This window comes from Lygodium microphyllum, chromosome 6, assembly GCF_053477565.2.
Source record: "Lygodium microphyllum isolate KBCC chromosome 6, Lygodium_microphyllum_v1.1.10, whole genome shotgun sequence".
NCBI lineage: Eukaryota > Viridiplantae > Streptophyta > Polypodiopsida > Schizaeales > Lygodiaceae > Lygodium > Lygodium microphyllum.
In genome coordinates, this window is record NC_141140.1 from 67,880,612 (window position 1) to 67,894,970 (window position 14,359).

Sequence of the window (14,359 nt, forward strand, 5' to 3'; positions counted from 1 at the left end):
TTGGGAAGCTGGCAATTTCTGCTGATGCACTTTCTCTTGAAGATCACAGTCTCTGATGCTTCGATTGTTGGTGATGCATCCGTTTGGGGTTGGTACAGCAGGGCAGCAGCTGATTTTGATCAGTCCTTCACGACAAATCTCAGAATTCTCTCTCTCTACAGCATTCTCTCATCTCCTTTAGCCTATGCTCAGCCATTCTCAGCAATTCTTAGCCATTCGGAGGAGATCTCAGCCATTTTTGGTGGGCTGATCTGTAATGTCTGCAGTAAACCCGAATTTAGGGCTAATAATTTAGGGCAGAAATTAGGGTTTAGCAGCCACCTTGGGATCCGTGCCAGAGATTGAAGGCTCAAGGGACTGAGATCAGCAAGCTGATAATTGAAGATTATCAAGGGATTTCAGGAACCAGCCCATCTCAAATTGATTTGGGGCAGCATTTGGTCAGCCAAGGGTCAAATTGGAGAAGAAGTCCTAGGTGAATCAAGGGGCAAATGACCCAAAAGGCTTGCTGGTCATTTATGACAGCAAGAGCAATTGGTTAGCAGGAGGAGATTGAAGAATCTCAAGTTGTACTCCTTCCAATTGACTGAAAGCTAAAGAAATACCGCTAGGAGCGCCAATTTTGGGACCAACAAGGTGTCTACTGTCCAAGAATGTTATGGTAAAGTGTGTATTTCATTTTATGTGCATTTATTTATTGGTGTAATTCACTCTTAAGTCAGGTTATCACCACCCATTCCAAGAAGAAAGGCTGGTTTCATAGCAGAAGAAGAAAAGTAGATGCCGAACCCGCCACTGGTCTTTGCTATCAGTGAAGTGGAGGATATTTGCCGCTGTTTGAGCAGATCCAGCTCTGATACCATGTCAGAAGATGATGTACTAGCGAGACAGTAGGGTTTGCGGGGAGAAACACGGAGTGAACTCGGCAAACATGGAGAAGAGAAGAGAAGAGGAAAGAAACTCTGATGAATGGAATGATGAAGTTTTGAATCATGGAGTGAATGTGATACAAGGGAACAAGGGTGTTGTAGCACAACGAAAATGATGAAGACATCCATGGACCACGAACCACAATGTCCTCCTGAAGGGGTATGAGGGTAGTGAAGAGGCTGGAGAGAAGAGGTGACGAACTGGATGAATTAGCTGTATAGAATGAGTGAGAGAGTGGCCTATAAATAGACATAGTTAGTCTAGGGTGGCACTTCTTTTTGGGGCTATAAACCCTAAACACAAAATGCAGAAACGCAAAAACGTAAACTGCGGATAAAGGGTTTCTCAATAGATACACCCAACACATCGCAAAACAGTACAAGCTTACTGATCCACTCAACGATGTCAAGGACGAGAGAAAGGTGATGAAGTATCATGTGAAGAAGGATGGTGGTGTAATTCACCGTGTAGGGTTGTCACGTCCAATGGTGTTCGATTAGTACTGTTCAATACTAGTCTAGTACTAATCGGACTAATAAACCTTGGATCTATGTCCGATGACAAATTTTTTAACATATAATTTTAGGTCTGTACTTAATGTTTGGAAAAAAAGGTTTATAAAAATGGATCATGTATGGTGTGACAAAGATGATCAATCTCATGAATCATGACATAAGCTCTAGAGTCAAAGTACTCGTATCACTCCTAACATCTAAGCTAGAAGCGTCCTCGTTGGTACTTGAGGAGTCATTTTTCTCCTCAACAAAATCACCTTCGCTAAGTACATTATCGTCCTCATTATACTCAGGCTCTCTAAGCTCTACACAGGAGATAGTGATAGGTGTATCCTCATGTGCCGCCCAAGGAGTGCCTCTCGATCCATCCATCCAATTGGATAGAGCATCCCCCAACTAGCACGCACGGACTCAAGTGACTTATCAATCCTCTCTCTCCTCATCAAGCTTCCTTGTATGTATGTCATGGTATGTGACATCGTACCATCCCTCGAATGGACCTACGGCGGCAATGGCTTTCACCATGTGCTTCTGTCAATCGACTTAAAGGATGTGAAAAGAGAGATTGCACTTAATTATGGTGTGTGCAATCTCTATTTCGGCTTCTCTTTTGCCTCCCTTTGAGAAAAGGGAGAGGACCGGGTACTTGGCTTGTTGCTTGGGCAAGTGTGGCTTGCCTCTTCAGCGTAGGTGCCTCACTTGAATGGATCTTTGTTGATGGGATAGAGGAGGCCTCTCCAATGGAGAAAACAAAGACGGTTGGAGAGTGATCTTGTTCATGATCGGGAGACACCACCTCCTCCCTTGCCCTTGAAATGCCTTTGCATTGCTTCAATGGAAAGTGTTTCAAGAGCATTCTTGGTGGACATCCTTGGGAATGGTGGGGCATGGCATGGCCTCCCCTCCCAATTTGCATATGTGAATGAGGAGGCGAGTGATGGATGAGGTTAGTATCCTGGGGCAATACTTGCATTGCCACCAAGTGTGCTCTGAAACGAAGTGGAGTGTAATCCAAGGTTTTGGAATGGAGATGTGAGTAGATCAGAATGTGGAGAAGATAGTGGTGGGATGGGAGGGAGTTGAGAAGTGTGGTTTACTTGCTTAAATGAAACAAATGGTAGAGATATACTTGATGAAGGGTATCTACTTCGAGAGCCTTCTCTATTAAAGTTAACATACAACCATCCACATCCTGCACACCAAAAGGAGAAACAGAAGAGGGTTTTGACTCATACGACCCAAAAGGATTACTCAAACTAGACATAGGGCTTGGCTAAGATAAAGGAGATGGATCACCAAATGGGCCAAATGTTGTGGTCCCCCAAGGTTAGACCCCTCCAAGATCGGAGACATGGCCAATCTTACCAATTGCTCTAGATGGAGTAATATGTATAGGCAAGTGCTCCTCAAACTCTTCCTATGTAAGATGACCAAAGCGTGAAGAAGGAGATGGTAAAGGTGCAGATGTGTCTAGCTCCTTCTCAAGAACATAATGCCTCTTCAGAGCCTCCAATGATGGAGAAGCATGATAGGGTGTCATAGAATCCCCTGAAGAAGGGACTTGAGACATTATAAATCAGAATTCATTTGTGAGTCTTGCACAAAGAATAGTCTCCATAATCACTACAAGGTACTCTTTAGAAGAGCACTGACTCTGATACCATGTGAAGATATGCTAGGGTTTGCATTGAGGAAACATAGCATGTAGGACCAAGACAAAAACATGAAGACTCAGAGAGTGACAAGCAAAACTCAAACCCTAAATGCAGGCGCAAAACTTAAAACTCAAACATAGAGAGAAGAGACTTTGAAGTGAATGAATACTGTAAATAAATGTAAGAGTATACATAATACCCAAGGGTAGAGCAATGAAGTGTCGGAGTGTGACGTCCACCGGAGACGGATCTTAAGTGTTGTGACCACTAGTCGGAGTGTGGGAAACACCAAACACTGATCACTAGAGTATTAAGGAACTGAGGCAGTTGCAAAGGATGATGCTCGAGGATGTTAGCGATACCAGAAAGATGCAAATGAAGCAATAGAGCTGTTGCCTGGAGGAGGAAGACCAGAACCAGCTATTGCCTGCAAATGGGAGGGCTGAATGTAAGCTCTAGAAGGTTGCCTAGAGGAGTGGAGGGCTGCCATTTGACATCTCGGAATGGAGAATCCAAATGCAAGAAGCAGGAGAGGCTGGCAATGATGGGGATGCCGAATGCAACCAAGTGTGGGCACTAGACAATGGGCAGCAGCAATGGATGAAGAAGCTAGGCATTGGAGGAGCTATGGAAGGTGTGGCATCTGTTGCAAGGGTAGGACTGCCACGTGGAGGCTGATGGCTGAAATCTGTACAAGAGAAGAGTGATGTTGAATGGTGGGCAGGTTGTCTATTTATAGATGTTGAAGGGTGCCCCAAAAAATTAGGGTTGTGTGGGGCCACCAAAACTCTCTCGAATCATACACAGGTTTTGCATGTTTCATTAATTTAGCGTGTTTTGGGGCTGTTTAAAGATGCTAATCAGTTCTAAAGTGTGTTTTAGCTCAATAGGCGCTAGCGGCTGAATCACTCAAGTCATCTATTGGTTGCATCAGTCTTCCACACCCTCTCCAGCTGTTGGTGGCCTGTTTTCAGCCTTCATCCCTCTTCCAACAAGTGTCCAGCCCTTGCCGATTGCAGCCATAGTCCCCTCAAGCCGTTGGCACCCTGATCCCAGCTATCACCCTACTACATAGTGGTCACCTTACTGCTGTGTATGCGGTCCTTGTGCAGTTGCTTGCTTCCATCATCATTGCAGCCTGTGTCCAACTTGCGTTTGCTGCTCCTGCTACTGCTATGCAACATGCTGTTTACCACTTCTCCAGCTCCAAAGAGACTCCACGATAGTCTAGAACCCTTGATTTGCCATTACTAGGTACTGGCTGCTCAACCCGAGTGCCGGAACAATTGCTTTTTGTTGTAGCTTGGTCTTACAGCTGCTACCATTGTCTTGGAGGTCTCCATCAGCCATCTACACCCTTTGCTAAGCTCTGACTGGTGGTTACAACCCTTGGGATCCATCTTTGGTGGATGTCACTCTCCGCCTACTCCCATTGCTCTGCCATTGAGCATATGTACATTCTATCATTCATTTAAAATATTGATTCATTCACTTTAGAGTTCTCTTTCTTCTTTGTTTGTTTTGTGTTTTTGTGTTTATTGTGTTCTTGTCTCAATTCTTGTGTTTTAGTTGTGTTCGCACCTTCTGTGTTATCTCAGTGCAAGCCCTAGCATCACTTCATATGGTATCAAAGCTAGTGCTCTTCTAAAGAGTATGCTGTGGTTATTGTAGAGGCTTGGTTTGTGCGAGATACATTTACGGCAAGTAACCCATTCACAATGGTTGAGACTCCTCTAGCTTGGGATCCTACAATGTCTTTTCAGGCTTCTGTATCACTAGAGGCCTTGTGGAGATATTATGGACTCAACGAGGAGGATGCATCACCGTCTTCTTCTTGGCGAGATACATGTCTAACAAGAGATGAGGAGCTCAAAGATTATATGCATATCAGGTATGGAAGCTAGCACTCTAAAGCTCTTGAAAACTTGCAAATATATCTAGATCGGTTGGTGAGGATGGCCACCTCTCCAATTAGGGAGGTCACTTTGCATTTGGGATGAAATCCTCTTCATTTCATCTAGGCACGATGCTAGGTGCATATAACTCTTTTGAGTCATATGAATCAAAATCAAAACCCTCCCATGTTTTCCCTTTCGGTATCCATGACCTCGACATTGATAGGTTTGAATATGTAAATTTCAATCAAGGAGGCTCTAGACACAGACATAGATGCACAGGTATACTTGACATTGTATCCTCAATTTCATTTGAGAAGGAAGGTGGTAGCAATTATTCTGTGCTCCCATCCCTCTATGTTAAGAGGAGAGGAGGGTTGGGGGAAGGAGAGGACATGAAGAGTGAAAAGGAGGCGGTGATGGTGTGAGATGGAAGAAAAGTGCACAAGGGGGATCGGGGAAGACATGGTCATATGGTCACGTAAACTTTGTATAAACAGAGTACTGAGTATAGAGTGAAGTAAATGCAGTAGGCCATTGATAGATCTAAGTATGAAAATGATGTAGCTGCAAATAGTTGATATAAGCCAGCTAGTAAGCAGAAGCATGTAAGCGTGTGGATTTAAGGACGAGAGGAAGGGTTTGCCAAGAGGGTTGGGAACTGAAAGCTAGTCAGATAGTTCCTTGCCCTCTTGAAAATGCTGCTTTAATGGAAACAGTGTGAAATCTGCATGCTCAATTGTGAAAGAAGCACTTATTTTAGCAAAAGTCGCATATGATGTTTTGATTGATTGACAAAAGTGCTAATTTAAACTGAATATCAAACATCAACATTATCTGCAATTCACAGGCCAAGGAGAAATACTCCATCATATGGTGGGGATGAAGAGGATATGATGGAAGAAGAGACCGATGAAGTTGTTCCTGATGGACTCCCAGAGATAGAGCTCGCACGTATAACATTGGAGGAATCAGAGAGGGAGCTGAGGCTTCTGTCTAATGACATGTTGAGAATTGGGCAAGGCTCTCTTGCTGTTGAAGCACATCAAGAAGACTGCACAGAAGAGAATGAAGACTCCAAGCTTTGGATGATGTCTTGTGGAAAGCCAACTTTGGTATAGAGAAACATCATGATTTCCCTGTTCTGACACCTCCTTTAGGCTGCAATTTCCTGTATTTCATCTAGTTATTGGCTGCCTTATTTAAAAGGCAACAGTAAATCATTTCTCATATAAGGATTTATACAAAGTAATCACATGTTTTGAGCTTCATTGCATCCAACGCTTGATGTGAAACTTCCCTTTGATTTATGCTGTATACCGTCAATTACATGCATCTCAAAGGCCCTTAATTCGAGATTACTAGTTCTTAGCAAAAGTCAATGCATGACTTATTTATTTGCTCTAAACCCTCATACATAACTTGAGAGAGTCTGATTGAGACTTTAAGAATGGAATGATCGCTAGTACCTGTGAATATTTTGCAAGTCAGCTACTATTGGTGACTTTTATAGGATAAGGGTCTTCTATGAGGGCCCTTCCTGAGGTGCAAAAATTTCTGGTTTGAGAAAGTAAACAAAATGGGTTTTAATGTTGTATCACACATGCTAAGTACAATTTATGTTCTGCTCCTTGCAGGAGTTGAAGCTTAAGGACACTTTAAGAAGGCAATGGAAGGCTAGGAAGTTGGCAGCACTATCCCTTAGACGTGCATTACAGCGAGCTGTGCAGCAAAGGTTCAAGGAAAAGGAAAAAAACAAGAGCTCTCCATCTGCTTTTCGTATATCATGGGCCATTGATAAAATTGTTTGGAGTATGGTTTCAGATGGGGAGGCATTTGCTGAGGCTGAAATCAGCAACATGGTACTGGTTACAAAAGCTGAATGGTACCTTGTAGATTTCTAGAAGCATCCTTGTTGCCTGTATCCCAAGACATTGAGATTTAATAAACAGAAAGTGTCGCATTATGTGGATTTTTTTGTGCATTTCTTGTGTTTCTGGATGGGCAGGTTCTAAATGTTGGTAATTTTACAGAATCTTGATGTTGATCGGGATTTTCATGAAGTTGGCATTGCACAATTCACAGTGAAACATTTCGTTGTGAAAAACTGCCTTCCAAATGCAAAATCAAACACAGTACTTTCTGCCTGGAATCCTCCTTCAGAATGGGGGAGGTGCGTGACTCAGGAACCCTCCTACGGAATGAGCACTGTTAGAGTTTTGCAGAGAAATATGCTTTGAATAATTGTATCCATGTCAATATCAAGTATTTTTGCAGGAACGTCATGCTTCGTGTTGATGCAAGACAAGGTGCTCCTAAAGAGGGCCATTCACCTCTGGAACTTTTTCAGGTTGTTTTGGTTCCTTTTGGCTCTTAGCTTCGTTCTTCATTTCACCTCTCTTTGAAGTAGGTCATTTATGCTTCTAGAATGAGATCACAACCTCTCTTGTAACCTTAGGATGGATCCATGCCCTAATAAAATAAAATTCATATGCTGAAAACTTATTAGTTTAATCAATTTCTTAGCTTTGCATTATACTATGGAGGTAGTTTCTAGATGAAAATCCCCATCTAAGGACCTTTGGTTTTGTTCCGCCCTTAGCTTCAGCATTTGTTGGCAGGTAGGTTTGTGATTTTCAGTGAGTGTCTTATCATAACAATCTTATGTCATTGTGGGCAGGTGGAAATCTATCCTCTTAAGATTTACCTGACAGAGACAATGTATAGGATGATGTGGGATTATTTTTTTCCTGAAGAAAGTCAAGATAATCAGAGGCGACAAGTATGCTTCTTTGTTTTTTCCCCTTCTCCTTGTTTGTAGGCACTGCAGTTTACTGATTTCCTCATATCCACTTAAATTTTTCTGTTGACAATTCATTGGGTTTTGTTGGTTAAGTTTTGGAAAGCCTCAACAACTGCAGTTGTGAAGCGTAAGAAGAAAGTAACTTCTTCTACAAATGAGTTGTCCATTTCATCTGCATCTAGACGGGAGCAGACCAACAAAACAGGCACGCCGACACTACCTTTTCTATCAGCTGGAGTTCAACCACAGCTCAACAATGGAGAGTGGCAGGGTGTTGATTTCCGTTTGGCAGCAGAAATCTTGGAGGTAAATGCTTTGTTAGCAGGGATGAGTCTACAGAAATCCTGATACTGTATAAAAAAAGCCACAGCTATGACAGTATGACCTGCAGCATGTCACCACTATAAAGTTCCTGCCATAATTATATTGGTTGGAGGCATTGCAACCCATCTTGTCCTTCGAGTTTTATAGTTGCACTCAAGTTATTATCATGTATAATGTTCAGTGTACGCAGTTCTTGCTGGAAGCTCTTAGTTGCTGTATCCATTTCACTTATGGAGTCACAAATATAGTTTTTAATTGTAGCAATCAGAAAGCAGTTCGAAGTGTTTAGGATTGCCCATTTTCCTCTCTTAATACGTGCTTAGAATGTACTTTTCATGGATATACCATATGTTGCATTTCATGCTTTCTTCAGTATCCCTTGTGAGTATACATACTTTGCTATGGTGTTTGAAAACTTGAGACTACACTGAGCTCCTTGTGAATACACCATTTTTAATGCAGAAAGACTTGAAATCAGCAAGCTCAAGAGCTGTGAATCACCGCAGGACATCCTCTTTTGACCGGACTTGGGAGGACAATTTGGCAGGAGCCATGGCTATGGATATTGTGCCAAAGTTGGAACCAAATCTGTCTGTCTCTTCATCCAAAAGTACACCATTTATTCAACTGGATGAAGGAGATGCCTCACTACACACTGGCACAGGTGTTGTGAACAGTGTTGAGGGCAATGCTGTCAAGCTGCGAGACAGCAATCGTGGAACCAAGTCAAACAAGCAATCTATTTCTGAAGATAAGAAGCTTAACAAAGCCATTGCTCAAGAAGAAAAAAAGAGCTCAAGGCTGCAACATACAAATCTGGAGTTCCATAATATTAAAATAAGTCAGGTTCACAGTCTTCTGCTCTTTCACCTTTATTTATTCAAAGTTCCAAGTTTGGTTCTTACTCTCTTTATTTTCTTTTTGGTGTGGTTGCCATTTAAGTAATGGGTTCTTGATTTCTAGAAAAGGAGGAGAAAATGTTGTTAGTTTCCTCAGTTGGAGCTGTGTTAGCTCTCGAATTGGGATTGCTACCAAGTATTACACTTCCATAATGGAGCTCTGATACCAGTGTCTTATACTTTCTGAATTAAATCTCTGATACCTGCAATGAAGTTGCATGCGCACACATGCAGAGTGGAAAGTACACTCAATGGGTAGAATGAGTATTGTAGATTAGTAAGGAAAATAAATGAAAAACAACTCTGGACTCCACCCTTGTAATGCTACACATGTGAGGGCTTACCACAGGAGCTAGAGATCACATGCAGTGTGCCTCAGGGAGAGAGCGCACCACCTATGGGATATAATGAAGTGGAAGACTTACAAAGTCCAAATACAGAGAAGAGTCATCATGAGGGGTTGGGGGTGGGGAAGGCAGGACCACATGTTTGAAGTATTTGCCCGTAAAACAGGACACCAATCTTTGCTCTCACTAGCAGCTTTTAGATGACAGCAAAACCTTTGTATTTGTGGTTAATCAAAATTTGAATGATCAATGTAGGTCCTGTTGAACTGTGAACATATCTGATGAATCTGAGATGAGCCAGGGGCAGGTGAGTTTGAGGACTGCCTACCTACTTAGGGGTTTTAGGTGTGTCCTTCCGTTGGGTCCAAAATAACTACTATGAATGTAGTGGTGAGCTTAAGCAAGTCACTCTTGATGCTCTGTGGTGAACCTTCATTTCTGTGGCATCATGAGGGTTTAGTCTGGAACAGTTGAACTGTGCAGGTAGAAGAGCTTCCCTTGTGTTTCATCGTGACAGTTGATATTGGAGGTTCCCTTTGGGAGGGCCAAACAGCCATAGATGTTGTGTTGGGGGTAAAGGCACCTCTGCCTAGCCGCCCGCGTATTGCTACACTGATAGTCACCGCCACTGCACACTGCAGGTGGTGGGCGCCCGTCACCGTCACTTTATTCTTTATTCTTTTAGTGACAGTTTCAATAAAGGAAGGCCCGGTCACACATTGTGACGGTTGGAGTTCCCATTTATTGTCTTTCTTTTTCTTGCTCTTGCTCTCCCGCCATAGCTCTCGAGTGCAAGCTTCGATCCTTCTCACCTTTCAACTGGTATCAGAGCACGGCTTCCCGACTCTTGAGCTTGGCTCGTGGCATTCTCAGCTTCCCATCGACTCCCCACTCGTATTGGGTCTCCTTCCCGGCAGCCATAGCTCATTCTCTTGAGCTCCCGTCACTCCCCAGCTTCCCGAGCTTCTTCCCGGCCTATTGAGGCACCATCAGGGTATTGACATTAAGGTATTGCTTCATTATTTCAGAGATTTATCTCAGTCCACAAGTCTAGGTAAACAGGGTTTTCAGAGGTTGTGGGCAGCCATAGCTCATACCTCTTGGATCTTCTTTCACTTGGATCTTGCTTTGAGCCTATCAAGGCTTGCTGAGGCTTGGTGTAGGCCTTCTTTGGCCCCCATTTGTGCCCCCTTTGGGCCCCATTGTTGACACGTGGGACAGCAGACTGCTCCAGTCAGCTTTGTTTTTTTTGCGCCTGTTTCAAAATCTGGCCCAAAAATCACACTTTTTATCATATCTCGGGCTTTCGGAACCCGATCTAGGTAAGGTAAGAGTCTAAGTTCGGGTTTTGGCACGCTCCGGATACGATGGTGATGTCAGATTTGCCAAATTCTAATGACACAATATTCTGCAACAGATTTCAGGTCTGAGAAAACATATATTTGTATGCCTATGGTTTATGTGATGCTTCTATTGATGTCTATTGATACCGGATCACTTGTGGATATTATGCCTCTTATGTGAGATGCATTTGGAGCTGATTTAGCTCAGCCATTGACTGTTTTGAACAATTCCAGATCTGTTCAAAACAGGGCAGCCACCTCTTACTTCAATTTTATGCTTACAGGTCTTGGCATTTGATGCTCGATTATGCCCGGTGGATGCCTATACATACGGGAATGTATGCCTATGGTTTGCTTATGGATTTGAGCTTGGATTGAGTACTGATTTGCTTAGTTTACAGAGGTTATATGCTGCTGGAAACTTCAGGGCTGAAGCTATTTATGCTACAGTTGGGTTATGCCTATTGGTCACGGGGTGCTCCTGGGTACTTGGTATGATGTCATGATGTGTTTGGACTATGTCACATGTCTTGTTTATACTCCGAAATGCTTTTGAGTTGAGATTAGAGCTCAATTTGGGTTTGATTGTTACTTCTTTGCAGCTGGCATTTCATCTATGACATGGTTTATGCTTAGGCTACCCAGTACGGGTTATGATGTCTTGGAGAATGCTTTATGCTTTGGCTGTGGATGACAGTTGTTTGAGCTCGTCTCGACATTCATTTGAGTATTCCCTTGAGCAGTTGGACATTGACTTGGATTTTTCCCTTATGACTTGGCTTTTTCCATTACGACCTTGGATGCTATTGAGGCATTGTGTTGGTTACGTGTCTTTGGTACTTTGACTTGGTTTGCTTGAGCGGTTGGGCTCGTTTATCCGCCTTTTTGTGCCAGTGGGAGCATCTTGTATACTTGACCGACATTGAGCAGGAGGTTTATGCTATTTTGAGTATTTTGCAGATACTTGAGACTTTGGGATCTTTTACACTGAAATGTTGCATGGTTCATGTACTGATATCTTGGCGTTGCTTTTGACCTGAGCTTGGGCTTTGCACTCTTGTGAGCATACACCTACTAGTGTCAGGTCTTGCCAGTGTTATGTTATTGTCCAAGGGGTATGCCTACTCACTGACGGATGCTTTGGTGATATGTTTGGATGTTTGCTCAGGTCTTGATGACTGTTTGGTGCTGATTTATGCTCGTTTATGGCTGGTCATGTCTTGGCTGTCATTTATTGACTTGGTGCAGTGATTTAGTTAGCAATTGACTCTCACAGTACCCTGCTATCATTTTATTACAGCAAGTATATAACTCCGGACTGACATGGATTTTTCATGCTGAAATATTCTGAAATGATGTACTTTCACCAGTACTTGGTGGACAACAGCTTTGGTTACACTTTTCTCGCTATTTTCTCTCGATTTTGATGATTTTTTAATTATTTTCTGCAGTAAACAGCAAGCAGTTTGAACTGTTTACAGTCTTCCAGCCTGTATTATGGCGAGTTCGTCCACTGATCATGCTATTTTCAACATCACTAAGCTTGATGGTACGAATTACTCTTATTGCAAGAGCCAGATTTGACAGGTGTTGGTGTAGAAATCACAAATTAAACCCTTGAGGTTGAGCGGGCATCCGTCTGCAACTATGCCAGATGAGGAATGGCTTGAGCTTGATGAGTTATACAAGTTCAGTATTGTATTATCTCTCACAGAACAGGTTCATTACAATGTATTTGGGGAAGAATAGAGTGCATGGCAGTTATGGGATAAAATCAAGAATGTCTATGACAAGAAAAGTCCAGCGAGTCAAATGTATTGGCTGAAGCAGCTTATGGATATGTGCATGAAGAAGAATGTGACTATGTTTGCTTACTTGAGCCAGTTCCATGCTAGACTCAAGAACTTGACTTCGCAGGATATCACTTTTATAGAGGATGTCACTCCTCTTTTCTTGCGGTACTCTTAATGAGTCATGGGATGTATTCCGCACTGCATTATGTGCCTCTACTGCTACCTTGAAATTATATGATGTTGAGAGTGCTCTTCTGTAGAAAGAGGTTAACCGTAAGAATTTGGATGTCTCTCGTGTGTCGTATGCTATCATAGTTAGAGGCAAGAGTGATGGATATGGAAAGCATAGCAGTGGTAGTGGCCGTGGATGGGATTCTGAGAAATCTCGGTTCAAGTCTCGTGGAAAGTCACGTAGCAAATCCCATGGCAGGAATGCAGATGTTACTTGTCACCATTGTGGAAAAATGGCCATATTAGGCCACAATGCCATGAATTGCGCAATGAAAGGTGCAAAGATAAGGGGAAAGACAAAGTGCAGGATAAGTCTTTTGATCACAGCATAGTGCTTGCAAAGTCTAGTGTTAAAATTGAAGAGATCAATGTTATGTAGCCTGAGGATGTTGATGATGATTATATCCTTGCAGCTTTTTTTAGTGCTTCGCAGATGACAGAGATACACTCTATGTATGCACAGTGTTGGCTCTTGGACTCAGGTGCGTCCTTTCATGTGATACCTTGTCGAGAGTGGTTTCATTCATACCGTACTGTTTCGGGTTCTGTGTGCTTGGGTGATGACAACTCTCTTGATATTGTGGACATTGGTGATGTTAGGCTGCAGTTTTCTTTTAGCAGCAGTTTTGTTATGCCGGATGTACGTCATGTACCTGCTTTGATACGCAGTCTTCTGTCAGTTGGACAACTTGATGACACTGGTTATCATGTATCTTTGGAGACTCTGCATGGAAGATCACTCGTGGCAGACTTATGATTGCGAGAGGTGCCAAGGCTGGCAACCTCTATCCCTTGATTGTATCTGCTTCTTCCCTTGATCATGTTTTGCTTGTGGGTTCTATTTCACATGTTTCTCTTTGGCATGCCCGTTTGGACCATATGTCTTTGAAGGGAATGGAAATGCTTTCTGGTTTGTAGTACTTATCGCCCCTTGATTATGCATGTTTTGATTCATGTGAGCATTGTCTTTAAAGCAGGCAGACTAGGTCTACGCATAAGAAGTCTTGTAGGCCACGCATGAGTGACCATAAGCATCTACTGCAGGTGTAGACTGTCCAACTGGCTGTGCGGAAGCTCTTGGCTCCTCTTAAAATATGACCCTGTGGATCTTAACAACTCTCTCAGGTTGCCGATGCATCTTGTCTTCATGGAAGACTACATCATGACTGCGGATGACTTTCCGCGTCTGCGGATCCCAAAGACGGTAATCCATCTCGCCTGCATCCCCATAACCAAGGAAAATGTATTTGACACTCTTAGAATCCAGTTTATTTCTCTTGTCCCTGGGCACGTGGCAAAATGCCTCACATCCAAAGACACGGAGATGCGCATAAGAGAGAGGTTTTCGAGTCTATACCTCCTCTGCAACTTGGAAATCCAAACCACTAGAAGGTGATCTGTTTATGACATGCACAATTGTACTAACTGCCTCAGCCCAAAAGCTCTGTGGTAGGCCTGCATGGCTAAGCATGCTATGTACATGCTCCTGGATGGTTCTATTCATCCGCTTAGCCAAATCATTCTTGGAGGGAGGGGGAAGTAGAGGGTGGTCAATTGACGCTTAATACTGTGAGAGTGCGCAGCGAAAGAAGAACACGAACACAGAGGAGAGGAGAGAGGAAGC

General features: G+C 43.0%; 1 protein-coding gene across 5 annotated transcripts in view; it reads left to right on the forward strand.

The window, feature by feature from the left end:
- SAB (HYPERSENSITIVE TO PI STARVATION 4) overlaps nucleotides 1-14,359 on the forward strand; it is a 129,882-nt gene that overhangs the window by 98,397 nt on the left and 17,126 nt on the right. For all 5 annotated transcript variants that reach the window (XM_087679596.1, XM_087679597.1, XM_087679598.1 and 2 more), the window contains 7 exons: nucleotides 5,846-6,110; nucleotides 6,633-6,857; nucleotides 7,029-7,168; nucleotides 7,273-7,345; nucleotides 7,676-7,777; nucleotides 7,892-8,104; nucleotides 8,585-8,968. In XM_087679596.1, coding sequence (XP_087535722.1) covers nucleotides 5,846-6,110; nucleotides 6,633-6,857; nucleotides 7,029-7,168; nucleotides 7,273-7,345; nucleotides 7,676-7,777; nucleotides 7,892-8,104; nucleotides 8,585-8,968 — 1,402 coding nt within the window. The remainder of the gene's footprint in view (nucleotides 1-5,845; nucleotides 6,111-6,632; nucleotides 6,858-7,028; nucleotides 7,169-7,272; nucleotides 7,346-7,675; nucleotides 7,778-7,891; nucleotides 8,105-8,584; nucleotides 8,969-14,359) is intronic.